General features: G+C 57.1%; 1 protein-coding gene and 1 long non-coding RNA gene across 10 annotated transcripts; one reads left to right on the forward strand and one right to left on the reverse strand.

The window, feature by feature from the left end:
* The first annotated feature begins 15 nt into the window (after positions 1-15).
* On the forward strand, positions 16-22,775 carry PNPLA6 (patatin like phospholipase domain containing 6). 9 transcript variants are annotated; one of them, XM_004277289.4, is made up of 34 exons: positions 16-217; positions 1,432-1,500; positions 1,834-1,921; positions 2,092-2,174; positions 2,362-2,459; positions 4,228-4,368; positions 4,457-4,616; positions 5,106-5,186; positions 5,408-5,536; positions 5,890-5,970; positions 6,057-6,219; positions 6,564-6,647; positions 6,956-7,065; positions 7,195-7,362; positions 7,449-7,526; positions 12,530-12,735; positions 12,955-13,086; positions 13,175-13,298; positions 13,755-13,868; positions 14,139-14,214; positions 15,941-16,084; positions 16,302-16,365; positions 16,649-16,817; positions 17,017-17,199; positions 17,368-17,486; positions 17,674-17,830; positions 18,120-18,236; positions 18,324-18,393; positions 18,834-18,950; positions 20,523-20,824; positions 21,822-21,938; positions 22,062-22,164; positions 22,269-22,378; positions 22,483-22,775. In XM_004277289.4, the coding sequence occupies exons 2-34, from the start codon at positions 1,474-1,476 to the stop codon at positions 22,552-22,554; spliced, it is 3,987 nt and encodes a 1,328-aa protein (XP_004277337.1). In that variant the 5' UTR covers positions 16-217; positions 1,432-1,473; the 3' UTR covers positions 22,555-22,775. The 9 variants fall into 9 exon arrangements, with proteins under 9 accessions (XP_004277337.1, XP_004277339.2, XP_033256838.1 ...); XM_004277291.4 differs by having other exon boundaries at positions 18-217; positions 15,944-16,084; XM_033400947.2 differs by having other exon boundaries at positions 81-217; positions 7,207-7,362; positions 15,944-16,084.
* LOC125964046 (uncharacterized) lies at positions 11,177-13,844 on the reverse strand. The gene is made up of 2 exons (XR_007476571.1): positions 13,705-13,844; positions 11,177-12,295 (listed from the first exon to the last, which is right to left on the reverse strand). It is a non-coding gene; the product is annotated as an uncharacterized LOC125964046 (long non-coding RNA).
* Positions 22,776-24,189: the final 1,414 nt, after the last annotated feature.

The raw sequence follows: 24,189 nt of genomic DNA on the forward strand, positions 1-24,189 counted from the left end.
TTCTAGCGGGAGGGGTATTCCCTGCGCCAACTGGTCTCCGGTCCCTTTAAAGCGTCGCCACACTCAGTGTGGCTGGCTCCGCGCGACCTTCCAAGCATGGCGGGGGGCGGGGCTGTGGCGCACCCAGAGGTGAGTAACTTAAAGGGGCCGCGCCTGCGGCGCTGGGCAGAACGCTAACGGAGTTGGCGCAGAGTGGACCACGGCTGCGGCCCTTTGGGTGAGTCCGGGTTTTCTTCGCCCCGTCCCTTCGCGGGTTGTTAGCGAGCCCTCGGCTTTCCCAAGGTGTGTCTTCCGCCGATTCCCGGTAGCTCTCGACTTTCTGACTCTCCCATCCGCCCCACCCCGCCAGCCTCCGGCAGGTGTTTTCGCACCGGTTGCCAGGGCACCCTCGGGTGGAAGGGGACTAGTCCCCCGTGAATTTTACAGGTAATGTCTCAAGGACCCAGTGACTCCCCCAGATTTCCATTAATAATCGAATGGCGCCAGAAACAGCCTCAGCCTCCCAGAAAAGTCTCAGTAATATTCCAGCATTCCTCAGTATCATGTTCGGACGACTGCAGGGACGTGCCCAACCAGCTTTCGGTTTTCCCAGTAATAGTCCTATAGTCCTCAGAATCTCTCGGTAACTTCCTAGTGAGCCCCCACCCACCCACCCGTAATTCCAGCGTCCCTGGTTACGTCTCCCAGCAATGGCGCCAGCATCGTTCCTGGAATCCCAGTGCTGCTCTGCACCATCAGAGACCCCATAACTTTACCATTACGTGACAGTAAATCTCCAGCATCACCCAGTAACACTTTGCGAGCCCACCCCACTCCGAGCGTCCCAGGATGCTACAGAGACCTCGGCATTGCACCACGACCCCTTGTGAAGGAGCTCCCGGCTGCACTCCCGCGTGCCCCAGTCTCTGTCTCCCCGGGGCCAGGCTTGGGCCGGGAGCCAGGCATCTCCCCGGCCCCATGACTCGGGCCCAGTTTTCGTGGGGTGCGGGCATCCAGTCTTCGCAGGGGGTGCTGGGGTGCGACCTAGGGATCGGTAGGTCAGGATTGATCAATCCTTCAGAGACTGGGGAGGGGGCCACCTGCTGGAGAGAGCCGTGCCCCTTCAGGGACTTGTTCGCTGGCTGCTAACAGTGGGTGCCCGGCCGGCTGCCCTTTGGCCCCAGGGTGGGTCTGGATAAGTGGGGCATCAGGTCGGCCTGGTGCGTAGGTAAGGGGAGCCTGGTGGGGACCCGGGGACCCACCTTACTCCCTAGCTCGGGCCCCGAGGTCAATTTGCCCCACCCCTCTGCTCCGCAGCGCCCCTTCAGTCGCCCACAGGCCTGCGGAGAAGCCTCCCCGGCAGTGGGTACGAAGGGGGCAGGGCTTATAGCAAGGGAGGGGCGGGCCCAGAGTGATGACTTGCCCGGGTTCGTCCTGCTTCTTACTCCCCAGGAGTCTGAACTACCAGACCTGCCGCCCAGCCTGAAACAACTGATGGAGGCGCCGCTTCAAACCGGAATGGTAAGGGTTGGGGGTTCGTGTGGCGCCACGGGGACTACAATTCCCGACGTGCTCAGCACGCATCGCGGCCTCGCGAGAACCAGTCTGCGTCTGTTCAGGCGGAACTACGTTTCCCGGTGTGCACTGCGGGTCGCCGAGCCTCCAGAAAGCGTTGCTCCCCAGGGGAGGGAGCAGCGCTGGCCCATTTTGCAGATGGGGGAGTCGAGGCCCGGGCCGACTGCGGTCTCGGGGGCGGCCTTGGCTCCGTGGGATGAGGTCCCGGACGTCCCGGCCCCCGGGGAAGGCTTGGCGGAGTGGGCATGCGATGCACAGCCAGTGCCGTTCGTCCCGCAGGTGCTGGGCGTGATGATCGGGGCTGGAGTCGCGGTGCTGGTCACGGCCGTGCTCATCCTCCTGCTGGTGCGGAGGCTTCGAGTGCCGAGTGAGGACCCGGAGGGCCTTCTGGGGGTGCTGAGGGATGGGAAGCTGAAATGTCCGGGCCCCTGAGGCAGTAGAGATGGGATTTGCTGGAGCCTGCACGCAGCGTCCCCATCTCTGGCCGTGCGGAGTGTGCGTAGAGGTCAGATTGCCCCTCTCCGCACTTACCCCTAGAAACTCCAGCCCCGGATGGCCCGCGGTATCGATTCCGGAAGAGAGATAAAGTGCTTTTCTATGGCCGGAAGATTATGCGGAAGGTGAGTCTGGGACCCCCTGGGGCTCCCACTGGCCACACAGAGATCCTGCCCTTTCCCTAATTATACTTCTTAGTAAGCCGGCCGCCCTCCTTGATCAAGGGCCTCTGGATCTGCCCCCCTCTTCCCTAGGGTCTGAACTGGCAGTTGACGCGTTCCTCCCACCCCACCCCATCCTTGATCCTCCCAGGTATCACAATCCACTTCTTCGCTGGTGGACGCCTCCGTCTCCACCACTTCCCGGCCACGCATGAAGAAGAAACTTAAGATGCTCAACATTGCTAAGAAGTAAGGCTGTGCTAGGTGTACTTGGGGCTGTCCAGGGCTTTTTGAGTGATCATCCCACACCGAAGGGTGTATCTCGGGCTTCTTTGAACCCCACGGACTGTCTTAGGAATCTTGCCATGTCAGTGGGACTATTTCAGAGCTCTCCCCAACCAGACAGGCTGTCTGTATCACCCGAAGGCTCTCTCAGTGATGTTCCCTGCCACAGGGGCATCCGTGAGTTATTTAATCCCCAGGCACTACCTCGGATGTCTTGTCATACCCTTAGGGGTCAAATCTGGGATCTCCCCACACGAGAGGGTTTATTTCAGAGTCTCACTGGAGTTATCGCAGGTCTCTCTGGGACCTGCAGGAGGGGCTATCTCTGGCTTTTGTTCCCTAGGGGTTATCTCAGCAATCTCTCTGCATCAGAAAGCATCTCTCTGTGTCACCTCCCTTGGATTTTCCCCAAACTACACGGAGGCTGTGTTAGGGGGTTCTGTTCCCTAGGAGTCATCTCAAGAATCGTTTGGCACTAGAGACACGGGAAGGGCATGTCAGGGCATGTCATCAGCAAAGGGTTCCTCAGGGTCTCTGAGAAAGGCTCTCTCAGGGATCTTTCCAAGTTGGGAGCTGGCTCTGGGGTCTCCTGACATCAGAGACTCTATTTTGAAGGTCTGTCTCAAGTGTTTCTTCACACTGAGGGGCCATTCCAGGGGTGTCCATGGTCAACAGGTGTGCTATCCCATGGCTTTCTATGACTTGAGTAGAAGGGCTATCTCTAGGTCTCCCACTATTAGTTGAGGGTCTGTCCACCTCCTGGGAGCGGTTTCAGTGTCTGCACACCCTTGAGGAGCTACCCTGATGTTGCCATGGCCTTGAGAGAGCTATCTCAGCTCTCTGTGACCTGGGCGAGGGCTAGCCCAAGGATCTTCCTGATCAGAAGAGGAGCTGTTTCTGGATTTCTCTCTAATGTGGAGTTTAACTCAGTTTAAGCTCATTCTAGAGGGTCTATCTTGAGCATTTTGTGAGTAGTGGAAGGACTGTCTTCAGTAGCAACTGTGACTTCCAGGGGGGAGCTCTCCTAGGTCCACGGTTAGTAGAGGGGCTGTATCTGGATTCTCTGCACGGAACCAGGGCTATCTCAAGAGTCTCTGTGACCATCAGAGAGGCTCTCTGGGGGTTGTCTGAGACTGGGGAGGAAGGGTTATCTCAGGGATTTTTACAAGGATCAGAGAGGCTTTATCTGGGGTCTCCTGATGTAATGGAAGCTACCCCAAGGCTCTGCCTACGTGACGGAGGCTACATGATGGAGGCGTGCAATACGTGGGGTCCCATGATGAACAGAGGTGCTTTTCTGGGGTCTGCCCATATCTTGGAAGCTGTGTCAGGGGTCTGCTTAATGAGAGGGTTCATCTAGGGAGCCTGTGACTAGTGAAGGGTGACCTCAGAGTTTTATTTCAGGGGTCAGCAACTTTTCTCTTTTTTCGGCCACATCTGGGGCTTTGCAGGCTGCGCGCAACGCTGCTGCAACTGCTGCAACGACTCAACTCTGCTGTTGTAGCGTTAAAGTAGCCTCAGACGATATGTAAATGAATGAATGTATTAATAGCTCGTGCCAATAAAGCTTTATTTACAAAAGGAGGTGGCTGGCCTAATTTGGCCAGTGGGCCAGAGTTTGCTGAGTCCTGCTCTGGTGACCCCGGGGTAGGGCTCTGTGGGGGGTCTCAGGTCTTCCTGAGTCCCCTCCCTGCTTTTCACCCCCCCCCCCGCTCCCCCCTCCTCCCACCAGGATCCTGCGCATCCAGAAAGAGGCGCCAACGCTGCAGCGGAAGGAGCCCCCGCCTGCGGTGCTGGAGGCTGACCTGACTGAGGGCGACCTGGCCAACTCCCACCTGCCCTCCGAGGTGCTCTACATGCTCAAGAACGTCCGGTCAGTGTCAAGGTGCAGGCAGGGGGCTGCAGAGCTGGGGCTGACCTGACCTCCTGCATCTCTCCATTCCCCGGTCCCTATCCAACAGGGTGCTGGGCCACTTTGAGAAGCCGCTCTTCCTGGAGCTGTGCCGGCACATGGTCTTCCAGCGGCTCAGCCAGGGTGACTACGTCTTCCGGCCAGGCCAGCCTGATGCCAGCATCTACGTGGTGCAGGATGGGCTGCTGGAGCTCTGTCTGCCGGCTCCTGTGAGTGGGCTCCCCCTCCGGGGGGCACCACAGTGAGATGGGCGGCAGGGATGAGCAGTGGTGCAGTGGTCACCGGGGACAGGCAGTGCTTTTGGTAGCAGGGTTGGTGGGCTTTTCTTTTTTTTTTAATTTTGGCAATGCCGCGAGGCGCAGCTTGTGGGATCTTAGTTTCCCCACCAGGGATTGAACCCGGGCCACGGCAGTGAAAGCGCCAAATCCTAACCACTGGACCACCAGGGAATTCCCAGGGTTGGTGGTCTTATGAGATGTGCAGGCAGGAGTTGGGAACGGGTGTCCAAGGGCATCTGGGGTGGTCTGCACAGTCACCGGTCATGGTTAGTGATGCTGGTCGGAAGGTTCAGTGGGGTCCGGGTGTCAGTGATCACCGAGGGAGAATGAGGACCAGTGGCGTGGTCAGGGGGCAGGACGTGGGCTGGCAGGGCAGGGGCAGCCCTGGTCAGTGCCCGCCGCCCCCACCCCATGTCTCAGGATGGGAAGGAGTGTGTGGTGAAGGAAGTGGTTCCTGGGGACAGTGTCAACAGCCTTCTGAGCATCCTGGATGTCATCACCGTGAGTGACCAGTACGGAGGGGGCTGGGGAGGCTGGGAGGGAGGCCACACCCACCAGGCTGGGTTGGGGAGGGTCACCCCCAGGGCCCCCATCTCTGATGCGTCCCTGATGTTGCCGGTGGTCCCTCAAGGCAGTGGCATCAGGAGGGGTCGGGGGGGAGCAGGAAGGGGGGCTCTCACAGCCCCTGACCTTGATTCTCCTTGTGCCCCCGGCACCCCCAGGGTCACCAGCACCCCCAGCGTACTGTGTCTGCTCGGGCGGCCCGAGACTCCACGGTGCTGCGGCTTCCAGTCGAGGCCTTCTCAGCCGTCTTCACCAAGTATCCCGAGAGCTTGGTGCGGGTAGTGCAGGTCAGCGGGCCATCCACTTCCTTTCATAACCCCCCACGCATCACAGGCTCCTGGGGGCTGGGACCCAGCAGTCAACAGGCACTGAAGCTGCGCTTATCGGCCCTGAGCAGCCGGACCTCCCTGACTCCTCCCATGAGCTGCCTCCACCCCGTGTCCCCAGGTTTCTGCCACCTGATTGTCGGTTTCTCCCTGGCTCCTAGGGCCCTGCCCAGCCCCTTCCTGCTCCGACCTTGATCTCCTGGCCTTAGCTCCATCTCCCTCTCCCCACCCACGGCCCCACCCCCTCAGTGCTAAGTCCTGTGGCTGACCCTCTTTCTCCCTGGCCCCCTCCTCTGACGGCCACGCCCCCAAAGATCATCATGGTGAGGCTGCAGCGGGTCACTTTCCTGGCGCTTCACAACTACCTGGGTCTGACCAACGAGCTCTTCAGCCACGTGAGTTACGTGGAGTGCACCAGGGGCCGGAGGGGTGTGCGGCGTGTGCCTCCCCAGACACGCCACAGGATCCCCTCTGCCCCCAGGAGATCCAGCCCCTGCGCCTCTTCCCCAGCCCGGGCCTCCCAGCCCGCACCAGCCCTGTGCGTGGCTCCAAGCGGATAGCCAGCACCTCTGCTTCTGAGGAGGCGAGGGAGACGCCTGGCCGGCCGCCTGACCCCACCGGGGCCCCACTGCCTGCAACTGCAGGTACCCAAGATGACCCCTGCCTGACCCCCAGGAACCGTAGGCTGGCCCAGCCCACTCCCAAGAAGCCCAGGCTCTGCCCCTCAATGCATGTCTCAGTTCCTCAGATACTTCCACCTGAGCTGCCCAGCCCCCCCGGGACCCGCTTAGCTAGGTACCCAGGTGTGACTCCTGTTTGGATCCCCCAGGACCCCTGGCCTCAGTCCCCTGGGCCCACTGGAATCACTTTTCCTAGCCCCCCGGTCCCCAGGGACTCTGAGCTGACCTCTCCCCAGGCCCCCTTCAGCTCCCCACCCCCAGTCCTGGGCGCTCTGAGGGGCAGGAGCCTGAACACGCGTCTCCCCCAGGGGACCCAGTGAAGCCCACATCCCTGGAAGCCCCCTCGGCGCCCTTGCTGAGTCGCTGCATCTCGATGCCAGTGGACATCTCAGGTTTGGGGCACCAAGTGGAGCAGGGGGAGGCCATCGAATTTCTGGGTTGGGCGCAGGCCTGCCAGTCTTGATTTTTCTCATCCGTGAAATGGGAATATCAGCAGCACTTGCTCATGTCTTTCTGTCGTGGGTAGTCGTTGAGATGGTGCCCTCCCAGCTGTGGTGAGGAGGGTTGCAAGGGCCAGAGCGGTGATCGATTAGTCATGTCTGTGTAGCCGCGGCCTCGGGTACATAGGTAGTGCTTGCTTAGACTCCAGCTATGGTCACTCTCATCTTTTTTTGCATTTATTGCCCCCTGCCCACTGCAGGCTTGCAGGGCGGCCCTCGCTCGGACTTCGACATGGCATATGAGCGGGGCCGGATCTCCGTGTCCCTGCAGGAAGAGGCCTCATGGGGGCCCCAGGCAGCCCTGGCTCGGGTAAGGCCCTGCCCTCTTCCCCCACCCCATCCCAGTCCCCTCCTGGGACCCTGGTCTGGCCACAGGTGGAGTCCCCCGAGGAGGAAGGTCGGGTGGGAGCAGGGAGATCACAGGCCTTGCCCCACACAGACCCCTACTCAGGAGCCCCGGGAGCAGCCAGCCGGCGCCTGTGAATACAGCTACTGTGAGGATGAGTCGGCCACTGGCGGGTGCCCCTTCGGGCCCTACCAGGGCCGCCAGACAAGCAGCATCTTTGAGGCGGCGAAGCGAGAGCTGGCCAAGCTGATGCGGATTGAGGTGGGCAGCTGAGGGTGTCTGGGGGACCAGGTTGGGGGTGGGAGGCCTGGCTGGGCCAGTCTCAAGCCCCTTTCCTTCCTCCCCAGGACCCCTCCCTTTTGAACAGCCGAGTCTTGCTGCACCACACCAAAGCCGGCACCATCATTGCCCGCCAGGGGGACCAGGTGAGGCTGAGCCCTGAACTCTGATCATGCAGCCCTGACCCAAGACCTCTCTCTCTGATCTCTGGTCCTTGCCTTTTCACCTTAGATGTAGACCTCCCAGTATATGATTTCCAGCCCCTGACCTTTGGATCCTATGACTCTGACTCACAGCCCTCCCTTCCCATATCCTCTGGACATATTCTCCTCTAACCCCTGAACCTTTTATACTAGGACCTCCACCCCTAGACTTCTCTTCCCTGTCCTGGCATTTCCTGCAACTTCCATTTTCTGACCTTTCAACTCTACAACATACTCTGATGCTCTGTCTGCTTCTCATTCCTGGGTCCCTGCTAGGATGGGGGCACTCAGTAAACGGGTGCAGGTCAGAATCTGGACCTGGAGGCTGGGAACCAGCCCCACGAGCTGGATTTCAGTGCCTCCTGGTGACACACAGGTGTGGGAAACTGTGCATCCCACTAATCCGTCCATTCTCCAGGCGGGGAAACTGAGACCCGTTGTGACGTCACAGGCCAGGAGCACAGAGGAGGAGGGTTAGGGAGGAAGCCAAAGGTGAAACCCGGACTCTGCCCTGACTCCCTGTGTGACCTTGGGTGAATCATCTAGAAACTTGTCATCTTCCTCGCCTGCAGAATGAGTGTCGTAACTATCTGCTAGAATTGCTGTGAGGATGAAACAGGAAATACTCAGTTCGCAGCTACTAGGGTTTGCAAGGGTGACAGGCCAGGGGAGGGTTGGAGCAGCAGCTCCCAGTCGGGGGATGGGGTGGGGGTGACAGTAGGGGTGACATGACTTAGGCGTTGAGACCACAGCACCGCCCCAGGCTCAAGGGAGGAGCCCTGGGCTTGGGGGAGGGGCTGGGGGTGGCCCAGCTATTAGCTGGCTGGGTGGTGGTGGTTGTTTTTAATTTTTATTGGAGTATGGTTGATTTAAGGGTGGTTGTTATATCACATGATCAGTTGACTAAGTGGCCACGTTGAGCTGCTCATTGTAGGGTGGGCTCCTTTCTGCAGAGGAAGTTTTGTGCCAGCTGTTTGAGGTACTTGGGGGACTGGCTGAGGAAGTGTGGTCACACCATGGCCCTTGCAGGGGCCCCGGGCCCCTGCTTATCTGGGAGCCTCCGCTGGGCTCAACCCAGCCCGGCCCCAGCCCCAGCCCCAGCCCCAGCCCCAGCCCCAGCCCAGCCTGCTAACACACCAGGCTCCTCGGGGTCTTCAGAACTTTGTTAGGGACAAAGCTGGTCTGCTGTGCCCCCCTCTGAAACTTTACACCAATAGTTTTCAACGTCATTGTCAATGACATTTGGCAACGTCAAGACATTTTTGATTGACTTGGGAGGGTGCTGCTGTCATCTAGCGGGTTAGAGACCCAGGGATACAAGACTGCATGGGCCAGTCCCCCTACAACAGAATTATCGAGTCCAAAATGTCAGTGTTGCCAAGGTTGAGAAACCCCGCTTTCCACAAACATTTCCAAAAGCATATTTCATGGAATGGCCATATCACAGGGGGTCTGTGTGCAACATGTTGGAGAAACACAGGTTATTTTACCCCTTCATGGCAGCTCCCAGTGAGCATTATTAGCATATTCAAGGCTCTGAGAAGTCCTGCAGTGAAAAACAACATGCTTCCCAGTCTGAGGACAAATGGCAGCCTACTATTAGTCACTCCCATTTATATCCCAAACCCAGTCTGGGAATTCTATCTTGGAAGGTTCCAGCATGTGTGTATGTCTCCTGGGCCTGGGCCTCTCCCAGGGATCCTTGCAGTGTTTTGGCACTCATCTGGGGCGTTGTGGGGTGTCAGACAGGTTTGTGTAATGAATGACGAAGGAATCTTTCTGTCTCTGGGCAGTTTCAGTTCCTTATTTGAAAGGGTGGGACAGAGAGGTGTCCAGCTGGGCAGGCTAACCAGAGGAGAGAGGGGCGTTTGCTGTGTCCCAGGGTTGTTGCAGAGGCAAGAAACACCAGTGGGGCCCCCTGCCTTTGGGAAGCTCACAGTTCTGACAGACAGTACAGTCAAAGGATTACACAAATTGTTACTACATCGTATGTGCTTAGTGCTACAAAGGAGATGTTCTCAGCTCCACAACATCTGGTTTAGTCAGGGCAGTGTCTCTGTGGAAGTGACCACCAGAGGAGGAAGGATGAGGACGAATTAACTAGGTGCAAGGGGAAGGAAAGAGCATTCTATGCAGAGGGGACAGTTTGTGCAAATGTCCTGTGGTAGAGCTATTCCACCTGTAGGAAACAAAAGGAAGTCAACAGCGATGGAGTGGAACAAGGGAACTGGGAGCAAAGGGGATTTTTTTTTTTTTTTTTTTAATGCACTGCACGGCTTGCAGGATCTCAGTTCCCTGACCAGGGACTGAAGCCAGGCTCCAGGCTCCAGCAGTGAAAGTGGCGAATCCTAACCTCTAGATCACCAGGGAACTTCCCAAAGGGGATTTTTTTTTTTTGCGGGGTGATAGTTTTAGAGACGTAATTCATGCATTATACAATTCACCCACTTAAAGAGTACAATTCACTGGGTTTTAGTATATTCACATAGTTGTGCAACCATCACCACTGTGCATTTTAAGAGCATCACCTTAAAAAGAAACAGCATGCCCTTAAGCCATCAGTCTCCTACCTCCTAAACAGCCCCAGTCCTAAGCAACTACTCATCTTACGTTTCTATAGATTTGCCCATTCTGGACATTTCATATAAATGGAATCATACAACATGTGGCCCCTTGTGTCTGGGCTTCTTTCACTTAGTATGCTGTTTTCAAGGTTCATGCATGTTGTAGCATGTGTCAGTGCCTCATTCTATTAGGGCTGACTACTGTTCCATCGTACGAATGGACCACATTTTGCTTCTTAATTCATCAGTTGATGGACATTGAGTTATTTCTACCTTTTGGCTAGTAGGCATAATGCGGCTATGAACGTTTATGTGTAGATGTCTTTGTGGACACGTTTTCATTTCTGTTGGGTAGATACCTAGGAGTTGAGTTGCTGGGTCATATGGCAACTCTATTTTTTTCCTTTTTTTTTTTGGCTGCGTTGGGTCTTCGTTGCTGCGTGCAGGCTTTCTCTAGTTCCGGTGAGCGGGGGCTACTCTTCGTTGCGGTGCACGGGCTTCTTATTGCGGTGGCTTCTCTTGTTGCGGAGCATGGGCTCTAGGCACACGGGCTTCATTCGTTGTGGCGTGTGGGCTCAGTAGCTGTGGCTCGCAGGCTCTGGAGCACAGGCTCAGTAGTTGTGGCGCACGGGCTTAGTTGCTCCGTGCCATATGGGATCTTCCCAGACCAGGGATCGAACCTGTGTCCCCTGCATTGGCAGGTGGATTCTCAATCACTGTGCCACCAGAGAAGTCCTGGCAACTCTATTTTTAATTCTTTGAGGACTTTTAAAATTTTTGCCACATTGTTTCCCAGTGGCTGTACCATTTTACAGTCCCACCAGCAGTGTGTAAGGATTGCAGTTTCTTACATCCTCTCTAACACTTTTTGATTCAAGCCATCCTAGTGGATGTGAAGTGGCATCTCACTGTGGTTTTGATTTGCATTTCCCTAATGATTCATGATGTTGAGCCTACTGGCCATTCAAAAATCTTCTTTGGAGAAATGTCTATTCAGAGCCTTTGTCCATTTTTTTAAAAAAAATATTTATTTATTTATTTTTGGCTGCAGTGGGTCTTCCTTGCTGCACGCAGGCTTTCTCTAGTTGCGGAGAGCGGGGACTACTCTTCATTGCAGTGCGCGGGCTTCTCATTGCAGTGGCTTCTCTTGTTGTGGAGCATTGGCTCTAGGCGCGGGCTTCAGTAGCTGTAGCACGCGGGCTCAGTAGTGGGGCTCGCGGGCTCTAGAGCGCAGGCTCAGTAGGTGTGGCGCACGGGCTTAGTAGCTCCGCGGCATGTGGGATCTTCCCGGACCAGGGCTCGAACCCGTGTCACCTGCATTGGCAGGTGGATTCTTAACCACTGTGCCACCAGGGAAGCCCTTACCCATTTTTTAATTGAGTTGTCTTTTTAGTACTGAGTAGTAAGAATTCTTTACATATTCTGGATACCAGACCCTTAGCAGATATATGATTGGCAAATATTTTCTCCCACACGGTGTGTTGTCCTTTCACTTCCTTGATAGTGCCCTTTGAAACTCAAAAGTTTTTAATTTTGTTGAAATCCAGTTTATCTATTTTTCATTTTGTTGCTTGGGCTTTTAGTATCATATCCAAGATTCTGTTGCCAAATTCAGTGTGACCATGATTGACCCCTGTATTTTCTTCTAAGAGTTTTATGTATGTATGTATGTATGTATTTGGCTGTGTTGGGTCTTTGTTGCTGCGCATGGGCTTTCTCTAGTTGTGGCGAGCGGGGGCTACTCTTCGTTGTGGTGCGCCGGCTTCTCATTGTGGTGGCTTCTCTTGTTGCCGAACACAGGCTCTAGGCACGCAGGCTTCAGTAGTTGTGGCACGCGGGCTCACTAGTTGTGGTGCACGGGCTTTGTTGCTCGGCGGCATGTGGGATCTTACCGGACCAGGGCTCGAACCCCTGTCCCCTGCATTGGCAGGCGGATTTTTAACCACTGCGCCACCAGGGAAGTCCCATCTTCTAAAAGTTTTATAGTTTAAGCTCTCAGATTCATGTCTTTGATCCATCTTAATATGGCATAAGGTGAGAATCCAACTTTATTCTTTTCCATGTAGCTATGCAGTTGCCCAGCACAAGCAAAGAGGCTCTAAGCTCAGCCATGCTCCTGTGTAGCCAGTCTTCGTCGGCTCTTGCTGGCTGTGTTGAAAAGAATTCATGGGCCTTAATCTGGGTTGAGTTGGGTGATCCATTAGCAATGTCTGCCCTGGTGCTGAGTGGGAATATAGATAACATATGCTGCTCAGCTCAGTGCTATGGAAAGCCTTCACTCCCTCCAACTTTTCCTTCCTTAACCTTTCCTCTGGAGTGCGCTGACCTGAGTTGTGGGTGAGGTGGTGCCCCTGTGCCCATCTCCTGGCCCTCGCCCTACAGGATGTGAGCCTGCACTTCGTGCTCTGGGGCTGCCTGCACGTCTACCAGCGCATGATCGACAAGGCCGAAGACGTGTGCCTGTTCGTGGTGCAGCCCGGGGAGCTGGTGGGGCAGCTGGCCGTGCTTACCGGCGAGCCCCTCATCTTCACGCTGCGAGCCCAGCGTGATTGCACCTTCCTGCGGATCTCCAAGTCTGACTTCTATGAGTATGACTGGGCCCGATATGGGGGTGGGGGTGACGCTTAGGCAGCCCCGACCAACTCTGTTCTGCCCTGCACGAGGCCATCCCTCTGAACAGCCAACAGTTTTCCAGGGAAGATTTGAGCCCTTCTTGTCCCACCTCCAGGCCATCCCCCACCCTCTCTACTCCCTAAGGGCTGTTCTAGGGCGCCCCCGGCCCATGCACCCCTGCCCTTCGCCTACAGGATCATGCGTGCACAGCCCAGTGTAGTGCTGAGCGCCGCGCAGACCGTGGCCGCGAGGATGTCGCCCTTCGTGCGCCAGATGGACTTCGCCATCGACTGGACAGCGGTAGAGGCGGGACGCGCACTGTACAGGTGCAGGCCCTGCCCCCACCTCTCCCCTCAGGCCCTGCCTACGAGGACCCCTACCCTGTCTGACCCGCCCCTCCCACCCCCACCCCAGGCAGGGCGACCGCTCCGACTGCACCTACATCGTGCTCAATGGGCGGCTGCGAAGTGTCATCCAGCGTGGCAATGGCAAGAAGGAGTTGGTGGGCGAGTACGGCCGCGGGGATCTCATAGGAGTGGTGAGCTCGGCCCCACCCACTGACCTCTAACCTCTCCCAGTCCAGTTTCCCCCCACGCCCAACATACACTTCATCCCAGGTAACCTGTTGGGGGTAGAGAACGCTCCCTCCCCAACCTATGACCTCGTGCAATCCACTTTCCCCAGCTCCTTTCCATGGGGTGGGGCCATGGGGGCAACCTCATCAGGGTGGCGAGTCTGATCTGAATCAGTCTCCAGACCTCTCTACATCAGAAGAGGGGACCCCCGCCGGTGTGGATCCCTGTCCTCCTGTCCTCTCCCTTTCCTCAGAGCCCCGAGATGGGTAGTAAGGCTTGGTTCTCTCTACCCCCATCTAGGGGTTGGGGCGGGGTGGGGGGGACTCGGTAGGGCCTCCTCTCTGCACCCACGGTCGTCCTCTCCCTTACCTATCAAGCTCCTGGCTCACGCAGCCCTGGTCAGGCACGCTGTCCCCTAGGTGGAGGCGCTGACCAGGCAGCCACGTGCCACAACGGTGCACGCGGTGCGCGACACAGAGCTGGCCAAACTCCCCGAGGGCACCCTGGGCCACATCAAACGTCGATACCCGCAGGTGCAGCTCGCTGGGTTGTGGGCTGTTCTCCTAACGGGGGCTGGACAGATGGGAGTGGGGGCGGGTACCCAGAGAAGGCAGGGCCTAATGTGTGGAGAGGGGGGTTAGATGGGGGTGGAGCCCTAGGAAGGAGGTGAAGCCTCCAAGTGAGGGCGGGGCTCATGGGGTGGGACTCAGGTAACAGGGACCCAGGCGCCCTGGTAGAGGAGGAAAAGGTGGTGCAGAATTGCTCCTCCAGTCTCACTGGACCGCCGGCCTCCAACGACCCAGGTTGTCACCCGCCTCATCCACCTGCTGAGCCAGAAAATTCTGGGGAATTTGCAGCAGCTGCAAGGACCCTTCCCAGGTGAGAGCTGGCCAGCGCCCGGGAATGCTAAGGGATCTAGTCCAACGCCCAGAACGAGCTAGGAGAGGGAGCCATTGAACCCAGGGCATGCTGGGAAGTGGAGTCCTGCGTATAACCCGCTCTGGGCGGGGCTTCAAGTGGGAAGTGGGAATCCGAGTTCCGGTGCATGCTGTGGGCTGTAGTGCTGGTTATTGGGCATACTGGGAAACGGAGTCCTGGACCCAGGGCCGGCTTGTTAATGGAATCTGAAGTATCAGTGGTGCTGACAGGAGGAGTCTTTAGGGCAAGCTTGGTTCAGGGTGTCAGGGCTGGCTGGAGGATGGAGTCTACATACTAGGAAGGGGAAACCTAGACTAAAGTGTGCTGGTAAATGTAGTCTATGGGGTGGTGTTTGGGGCCCAGGGCATGTTGGAAAGTGGCTTCGTAGGTTACCAGCCTGGTGGGAGATGTGGTTCCTGGTCCCGGTGAATGCTGGGAGATGGCCCCTGTCCCAGTGCATGCTGGGGGTGGTGGTGGTTGTGTGGTTCCCTTCCCTGGGCATGCTGGGAGATGTGGTTTCCGTCAGCTAGGATACGCTGGGAAATTGAGTCAGATTCGAGATGTGCAGAAATATGGACCTGAGGTTCTATGTTATGGTGACCTGACCCTGGACCAGCCTGGCAACCTCTACTCTCCTTTTCCCCCCAGGGGCTTCTGCCCCATCAGCCCTGACACCTGGATCCTGAGGGTAGGGGCGGGAGTGGGCCGTGGCCAAGAACTGCCCCTATGCCCAGGGTCTTCCCCGATAGACTTTTCCCCCAGTCTCACACCAAGTACACAAATACATGTTCTCTCCCACCCGGCTGCCAGGACCGCCCTTGGTGTGATTCTGGGGCAGATAATGGGGGCAGGGACTTTAAAATCTCAGACCTCTGGGAACCTGGAGAATGCACAAGACAGACAAAGCCCCTAGAAGGGTTTACAGCTTCAGAAGCAAGATACAGTTTTTAAGATACAAAGAAAGTACAATGTCGGATAATGTACTGTGAAGAAAACAAAATAGGGTCTTGATGGGGTATGACTAGAGGCGGGAGGGAGGCTTTTCTGAGATCAGTGAGCTGAGACGTGATAAATGAGATGGGGCCAGACGCTGACAGAACTCTGAAGGCTCTGCACACAGGGTTTGGCGGTGTTGAAACACTTCAAGGAGGAAAGTGAGTGGGGGGGGGCAAGTCATGCAGGGACTAGGAGCCGTCGAAAGGCATTTGAACTTGTTCAGACTGTTATAGGAAAACTGGAGGAGAGGAGGCTGGGAGAAGTCCGGTCAAGAGATGGGGGTTGATGGCTTGGTCTACAGTGTAAGTAGAGAAGCTGAGAAGCAATCAGTGTGTCAAAAATATATTTATTTCCGTCTAGTTTTGTGTTCAAGTCCCTTTAGTGGACAGAGGCCCCAAGGCCAGAATGGGGTAGGGGCACAGATCAGTCCACACAGGTGGAGTGGAAAACAGAAATGGTTATACAGTTGTGTCATGGATGCCACTGAGGAGATTGGGCCAAAACTGAAGGTCAGATAGGCAGGTCTTATCAAGAACAGTGGTTGAGGCTGTGAAGCTAGGATTGAGGCCATGACCTTCACTACGGCATCACTAAGCCTCAGCTGAGGAACAGGGATTTCTGAGAAGGCAGAGGCGAGCTGACCTTTCCAGACACAGGACTGCACAGCAAATACCATCCTTTGGGGTCTCAGCAGGTTCGGGCCTAGGTGTTCCCCCTCACTCGGAGCTCACCAACCCAGCCAGCAACCTGGCAACGGTGGCAGTGCTGCCCGTGTGTGCCGAGGTGCCCATGGTGGCCTTCATGCTGGAGCTGCAGCATGCTTTGCAAGCCATTGGTCAGTCGTGGGCAAGGGCAGGCTTTCCGTCTGCATGGGGCAAGGCGCATGTGGGTGGGGGCATTGGCCAATGAATGGAGACGCCTGGGTGGGCCAGAGGTGGGGCTGGGGGGCTGGAACAGGGCTGTGGGAGCGGAGTGGGTGGTATTGTCTTATAGGAGGGTCCTCCAGGTCCGTTGACCTGGGTTCCTAAACACCCTTCCTCACCCATCCCCAGGCCCCACACTTCTTCTCAACAGTGACATCATCCGGGCACGCCTGGGGGCCTCTGCACTGGACAGGTGTGTGTTGGGGGTGCAGGAGGTTAGGTGGGGCGCGAGGGATAAGCTCAAAGCATAGGATTCTTTCAGATCTCATTTGAGGTCTAGGCTGTGAAACAAGGAGCATGCGCCCCCATTCCTCTGGTCACTGGGGAGACAGTGTAGTGAATCCGCCCCTGGAGGATGCAGGCGTGTGGGGCTTGGATGTCCAGGTCCCCCTCCCCAGAGCAATGGAGCTACATGGTCCCTGAGGGCAGGGACCCCTGACCAGCCCCAGGATGACGCTCCCCCGCCCCCATCCTAGCATCCAAGAATTCCGGCTGTCAGGGTGGCTGGCCCAGCAGGAGGACACGCACCGCATCGTGCTCTACCAGACGGACGCATCGCTGACGCCCTGGACCGTGCGCTGCCTGCGCCAGGCCGACTGCATCCTCATCGTGGGCCTTGGCGACCAGGAGCCCACGCTTGGCCAGGTCTGGAGACCATTCACAGTGACCCCATCCCTGGGATCCCGCCCCCTGCCCTCCGGTGCCTGCACCGGGCCACGTGCACCCTCACCGGTGGGGCTAGGCGACCAGGAACAACGGGGCCAGGTGTGGGAGGGGCAGGGAGGAAACCACGGGTGAGAGTGACTTCCGTGCTTCCCCCTTCTCCCCCCACCACCCCCACAAGCTGGAGCAGATGCTGGAGAACACGGCGGTGCGCGCCCTCAAGCAGCTGGTCCTGCTGCACCGCGAGGAGGGCCCGGGTCCCACGCGCACAGTGGAGTGGCTCAACATGCGCAGCTGGTGCTCGGGGCACCTGCATCTGCGCTGTCCGCGCCGCCTCTTCTCGCGCCGCAGCCCCGCCAAGCTGGTGAGGGGCCCTGCAGGGGACTGGTCGGCTCTCAGGACCTTTCAGGGGCGTGGCTACTGGAGGGGCGCGGCCTCTAGACCAGCGGGGCCAGGGCAGTGCTTTGGAGGTCCAGACGCCGCTTCCTACACCCGCATCCTCATGGGCCGCGTCTCTCTCCTTTCACACCAGCACGAGCTCTACGAGAAGGTTTTCTCGAGGCGCGCTGACCGGCACAGCGACTTCTCCCGCCTGGCGCGGGTGCTCACAGGCAACACCATCGCCTTGGTGCTGGGCGGGGGCGGGGCCAGGTGAGGGGCGGGGTCAGCGCTGACAGGGGCGGGGCCAAGGGCCCTGAGGGGTAGAGCTGATTCCCTGGGCGCGATCCCATAGGGGCGGGCCGGCACCACCTTCCTAGCAGGTGAGGGAGAAGGGATAAGATTCCTGGGGGTGGGGCTTAGGGGATCTCCAGAGGGTCACTGGGTCTCCACCTTGCAGAGGCTGCTCACATATCGGAGTGCTGAAGGCATTAGAGGAGGCGGGGGTCCCTGTCGACCTGGTGGGCGGCACGTCCATCGGCTCCTTCATCGGGGCCCTGTACGCCGAGGAGCGGAGCGCCAGCCGCACTAAGCAGCGGGCCCGGGAGTGGGCCAAGGTGTGTGTTGCGGGGAGGGGTCCCCCCACCCCAGGAGCACCCTGAAACCTCACCCTAGACGGGCTTCTGGGTTTCTCCTGCCCCTCCCCGTCTTAATCTGTGAACCCCACCTGGATCCTTTATAGAGATACCTCCAGGACCTTGGATGACCGCCCCCACCCTGTGACTTTCTGGCTAATGACCCTAGTCTCCAGCTCCCAGCTGGAGAAGTCAGGCCCCTTAGGGACTGCCTAGTCAGTGACCCCCAAGTGACTCCTGTTTGACCCCCCGCTGGCCCATTGCCCCCTAGAGCATGACTTCAGTTCTGGAGCCCGTGCTGGACCTCACCTACCCCGTCACCTCCATGTTCACGGGGTCGGCCTTCAACCGCAGCATCCACCGTGTCTTCCAGGACAAGCAGATCGAGGTGCACTCTTCCCCCATGCCTGCCCCTCCCCTGCCCCTCCCCACAGGAGTCCCCACTCCTCCTGGACCGCAGTCCCTGTCCCTGTAGGACCTGTGGCTGCCGTACTTCAACGTGACCACGGACATCACCGCCTCAGCCATGCGTGTCCACAAAGATGGTGGGTACCCCAGCCAGCCCCACCAAAACCACTGTAGCCATGTGGGGAATGGGTGCGGGGGAGGGGCAGCCGAGCATCTGGGACATTGTTAACATGAGTGACCATCCCTCCTGGCCTGAGTGCTGAGCACTAATCGTCACCCACTGATGCCCCAGAGGCCCCAGATATGTCTGTCCTCGTGGGCAGGAGGCCGAGAGACTAGTTGGGCGCCTCACCCCCTCACACCAGTCCCCACAGGCTGCGTATGGCGTTACATCTGGGCCACTGCCTCCTACTGCCCCTACCTGCCCCCGCCTTGCGACCCCAGGGACGGGCACCTGCTGGTGGACGGGTGCTATGTCAACAATGTGCCGGGTCAGCGAGCCCACCGGGCTGGCCGGGCCTCCAAGTGTGTCTGAGTGTGCCAGTGCGTGTCTGTGTCTGTGTGTCCCGCCGGGCAGGCTCCCTGTGGCGATACGTGCGTGCCAGCATGACACTCTCGGGATACCTGCCGCCACTGTGTGACCCCAAGGATGGGCACCTCCTCATGGACGGCGGCTACATCAACAACCTACCAGGCAAGTAGCCATCTGCTTGTCCCCGTGCACAGACACGCGGGCAAGCTCATAGCAGGCATGTGTGTGTGCAGGTGAAGGATGCGCCCATGTGCTATATTTGACACGCACACACACAGGGCAAGCGTGGGCACACGCAGGTGGGTGGGGCAGCTCCACAACGAGCTTTCTTTCACACCCACTCACTTGAAGCATGCAGATGAGAGGCAGGGGGGTTGCAACTTAAAATTCCACACACCCAGTGGTGTGCAAACACAAGTAGACACCTACACTGGCTACACAGGTGCTTGAGGTCCCATAGATCAGGGATCCGCACACTGCACCCCACAAGCCAAATCTGGCCCCCTGCCTGATTTTGTAAATAAAGTTTTATTGGCACACAGCCACACCTAATCATTTATCCTTTGTCTGTGGCTATGTCTGTGCAGCAGAGTTGAGTAGTTGCAACAGAGACCATATGGCCTGCAAAGCCGAGATTATTTTTTCTCTGGCCTTTTACAGACAGCTTGCCAACTCCTGCATAGGCGTTCTGTACAGATACTGGCACTCACACAACCTCATGCGCGTGAGCAAGTGTGTACAAACTCACAGGTGGACGGACACACTTGGACGCACAAAGAAACATACTTAGACATTGATCTAGGGACACGGGAAAGGAATACAAACAGTCCTGGGTGTGTGTGCAGAGGTATAGCACACCCAGAGGTGGGTGTGTTCACAAACATACAGACGGGACATGCACATACCTGATAGGGGTGTGTACAGCACACACAGAGACACAGACAAGCTTACCACGGGCGAAGTCTTCTGGAGACTTAGGTGTCTTTGGGGACTGGACCTGGCTACAGGACCCTGTCCATGTCCCCCCAGGCACCCCCAGACCCACTCAGGGGCCCTCAGTGGGGCACCCAGACCCACAGCTACAGCACCCTCCTCACCACGCCATCACCCCACCCTTCACCCCATCCGTCCCGCTGCCTGAATCTCCTTGATCCGGCTCTTTGCTCTGTGTCCCTTGTCTCAGTCTCAAGATCCCTCTTTCTGCCCGGATTCTCTCTCCTTCCATACCTCTGGCCCCTGATAGCTCTCTCTCCCGTGAATCTCTGTTGCTGTCTCTGGTCCCCTGCATTTCTCTCCCCGCGGCTCTGTCTCCCGATGTCTTTATTCCCGCATCTCGCTGCGTCTCTGATCCTCCGTCTGTTTCCATGACTCTGATCCCTTCATCTCTGCCTCCTGGTGTCCTTACTATAATCTGTCTCCGTGTTACTCTCCTTCCATATCTCTCTCCCCCATGTGTCTGAGCTTGGGTCTCTTTCCCCAGTGACTTTATCCCTCTGCCTCCATCTTCTCCATTCCTCTGGCCCTGGTTCCCCAGACCTAAAAGCTCCAACACCCGTCCCCTCCTCCACATCATCGGCCTCTACAGCCATACCCTTTGCACGCCTACGTGTTGTTCGCATGGTTTTTTTTTTTTTTTTTGCGTGACCACGTGCGTGATGGTGTTTGCGGGGCTGCATTGAACTTCCCTGCCTCAGTCCCGGTGGAGAACAGCCCCCTGACCCCCATGCCCCACAGCGGACATTGCTCGCAGCATGGGTGCCAAGACGGTCATTGCCATCGACGTGGGAAGCCAGGATGAGACGGACCTTAGCACCTACGGGGACAGCCTCTCTGGCTGGTGGCTGCTGTGGAAGCGGCTGAACCCCTGGGCAGACAAGATCAAGGTTCCAGACATGGCCGAGATCCAGTCTCGCCTGGCCTATGTGTCCTGCGTGCGGCAGCTGGAGGTCGTGAAGTCCAGCTCGTACTGCGAGTACCTGCGCCCACCCATCGACTGCTTCAAGACCATGGACTTCGGGAAGTTCGACCAGATCTATGTGAGCGGGTGGGAGCCACTTGGTGCCAGTGTGGTGGGCCGGCAGAGCTTTAATACTGAAAGCCCAGAGCAACATGAAGGGAAGGATTCTAGGGCTGCATTTGGGATCCATGGGGAATAGAACGGTAATCAATCAGTGATGTCTGCAGTGAGTGTGGCAAGGGGATGTACGTGTGTATGTGCGAACTAAGTTTCTTAGTATGTGCCAGCGGCACTGCCTGAAGCACGCTGTAGAGATTTCTAATGCCGTTTCTGTGTAGGTGGGAATGAGAACCACGAAAAATTAGTAACGTCCCATGCCAAGTCTGGGATACACTGGATGGAGCACTGTATAATGTGCCACTGACCCAGAAAAATGTGTCATAGCCCATGCCAATTGAAAATGATCAGTAGCTGGGACTTCCCTGGTGGTCCGGTGGTTAGGACTCCGTGCTTCCCCTGCAGGGGTCATGGGTTCGATCCCTGGTCAGGGAACTAAGATCCCGCATGCCGCACGGCGTGGCCAAAAAAAAAAGAGAGAAAGAAAGAAAAGAATATGATCAGTAGCTGCTGCCCAGAGCCCTGAGTAAAAATGTCTGATTCCCTTTCTGGGCTCACTGGGAAGGCGTACCATGCTGGATTAGTGATGTCTGTTATGGGCATGGGAGATGATGATATTTACGGGTATACCGCATATTTGCAGACCTTGAAATAAGCCTGCACGCCGCCATCTCGAATCATTTGGTACTTGGCACACTGCATGGGGCTGAGTGGGAAAGCATGAGCAAAGAGTGATTGGTAATGTCTGGCAGGGGCACAGCATAGGGGACATGGGGAGTGTGCTACGTGTGGCCGACTCTGAAATCAGTGTAGTCTCAAATGCCAGCTCCGCCAGAGCATCAGGCTTTTGAGGGGCCAGGGCAGGGGCAGGCAGGGTGGGGATAAGCAGAGAAGATGAGGCAGAGAAGAACACCCCCAGGGATTGCAGACATGGCCCCAGCCCCCCTCGTTTCCTGCAGGATGTGGGCTACCAGTACGGGAAGGCCGTGTTTGGGGGCTGGACCCGGGGCGACATCATTGAAAAGATGCTCACGGACCGACGGTCTGCAGACCTTAATGAGAGCCGCCGTGCAGATGTAAGCCTGCGCCCTCCTTCTCCGGCGGGGCCACTCTGACGACACATCCCCCGTCCCCAGTCCCCTCTGGGTCTCCCCCAGACCTCAGACGACCCCGAGAGCCTCACCCATGCCTCTCCGCAGGTGCTTGCCTTCCCCAGCTCCGGCTTCACCGACTTGGCGGAGATCGTGTCCAGGATCGAGCCCCCCACGAGCTACGTTTCTGTTTCCGACGGCTGCGCAGATGGTGAGGGGGCTGAGGGCATCCCCAGGAGCCCGGGGTCGGTGTACTGGTGGCTGGAGAGGTCAGCCCAGCCCAAGCGCCCTCAACTTCACCCACTGCCGTTCCAGGGGAGGAGTCGGACTGCCTGACTGAGTATGAGGAGGACGTGGGGCCAGACTGCTCGCGGGACGAAGGGGGCTCTCCAGAGGGCGCGAGCCCCAGCACTGCCTCCGAGATGGTGAGAGTGGGCGGTTCGGGCCCCCCACAAGGTGGGGAGACCCGGCTGACTGCGCCGGTGTCCCGGGCTGTGTGTCACGTGCGGGGTCGCCCCTATCCCTGCAGGAGGAGGGGAAGCCGATCCTCCGGCACCGGAGCTGTCTGCCGCAGGATGCCCCCAGATCTGCGGATGCCTGAGGACTTCGAGAGGGGTCCCCCCTTGGGCTGGACTAGGGGTGGGCCCTTTGGAGGCGGCTCACTGCCCCTCTGCCTGCTGCTATGCCTGTGACCCCCCGGGGTCCCCCTTGACCCCCAGCCCCCAGGGTCCACACACTGGACTGGCTTGTCCCCCGGGGGAGGGCCAGCACTGCACTGATGACCCTTGATCAGTCCCACCAATAAACCTGCCCCTCTCGGAAGCGGCCGTATGTCATCTTTGGGTTCAGGGGGCACCTCGCCCCACCTTCCATGCTCAGGATGGCCAGGGCTGGGGCCGGAAACGACCTTGAGCTTGTCACCATGACCTGTGCTCCCAGCCTCGGGCTGAGCTTTCCCCACTGGGAGTGGCCATCCCCAACTTCACCTGGGGGCCCACACACATACGTATGTATATATATGGCATAAAGTTTATCATTTTACTCCTTTTTAAGTGTACGGTTCAGTGGCACCAGATAGATTCACATTGTGCAGCCATCCATCCCCAGAAGTGTCTCACCTTCCCAAACTGAAACTCTGTCCCCATGAAACACTCACTCCCTACTCCCCTCCCCCAGCCCCCAGCCCCCACCACCCTACTTTCTGTCCCTAGGAATTTGACTTGTCGGTGGACCTCACGTGAGTGGAATCATATATTATTTGTCCTTTTGTGTCTGGCTTATTTCACTGAGCAGAATGTCCTCAAGGTTTCTCCGTGTTGTAGCAGGTGTCAGAATCTCCTTCCTTTTTAAAGGCTACATAGTATTCCATCGTACGGATGGACCACATCGTGTTTATCCATTTACCCGTCAGCAGACGTTTTGGTTGCTTCCACGTTGGGGCTGTTGTGAATTGTGCTGCTCTGAAAACAGGTGTACAAATACCCCTGCTTTCCAATCCTTTAGGTAGATACCCAGAAGTGGATTGGCTGGACATAGGGTAATTCTATGTTCAACTTTTTGAGGAAGTGCTAAACTCTTTTCCACAGCAGCTACACCACTTTATGTTCCCACCTGCAATGCACGTGAGTCGTTTTTAAGCAAAGGAGAGAACGGTCAGATCTGTTTCTGGAAGCGGATGGATTGGAGGAGGCGGAGGCAGGGGGCCAGAGACCAGGGAGAGATGACAAGGCCGAAATTAGGACAGTGGACACAGAGACGGTGGGGAGGGGACAACACCCAAGAAATGTGTACAAGAAATTTTGGCAGAACTTAGAAATTAATGCTCTGTGGGAGCTCGGGACAGGGGATCCCAAGGAGGATGAAGGGACCTTGGCATAGGTGACCAGGGAGGGGCATCTTTTTAAAAAAATTTACATCTATTTATTTTCAATTAAAAAATATATTTTTGGCCACACCGCACGGCTTGTGGGATCTTAGTTCCCCAACCAGGGATCGAACCCAGACCCCTGCAGTGAAAGCATGGAGTCCTAACCACTGAACCGCCAGGGAATTCCCTTTTTTTTTTTTAAATTGAAGTATAGTTGGTTTACAATGTTGTGTTATTTTCAGGTGTACAGCAAAGTGATTCAGTTATACACACACACACACACACACACACACACACACACACATATATATGTATATACATATATTCTTTTTCAGACTCTTTTCCCTTATAGATTACTACAAGATATTG

The sequence above is a fragment of the Orcinus orca genome, chromosome 3, assembly GCF_937001465.1.
Source record: "Orcinus orca chromosome 3, mOrcOrc1.1, whole genome shotgun sequence".
In the NCBI taxonomy this organism is placed as follows: domain Eukaryota; kingdom Metazoa; phylum Chordata; class Mammalia; order Artiodactyla; family Delphinidae; genus Orcinus; species Orcinus orca.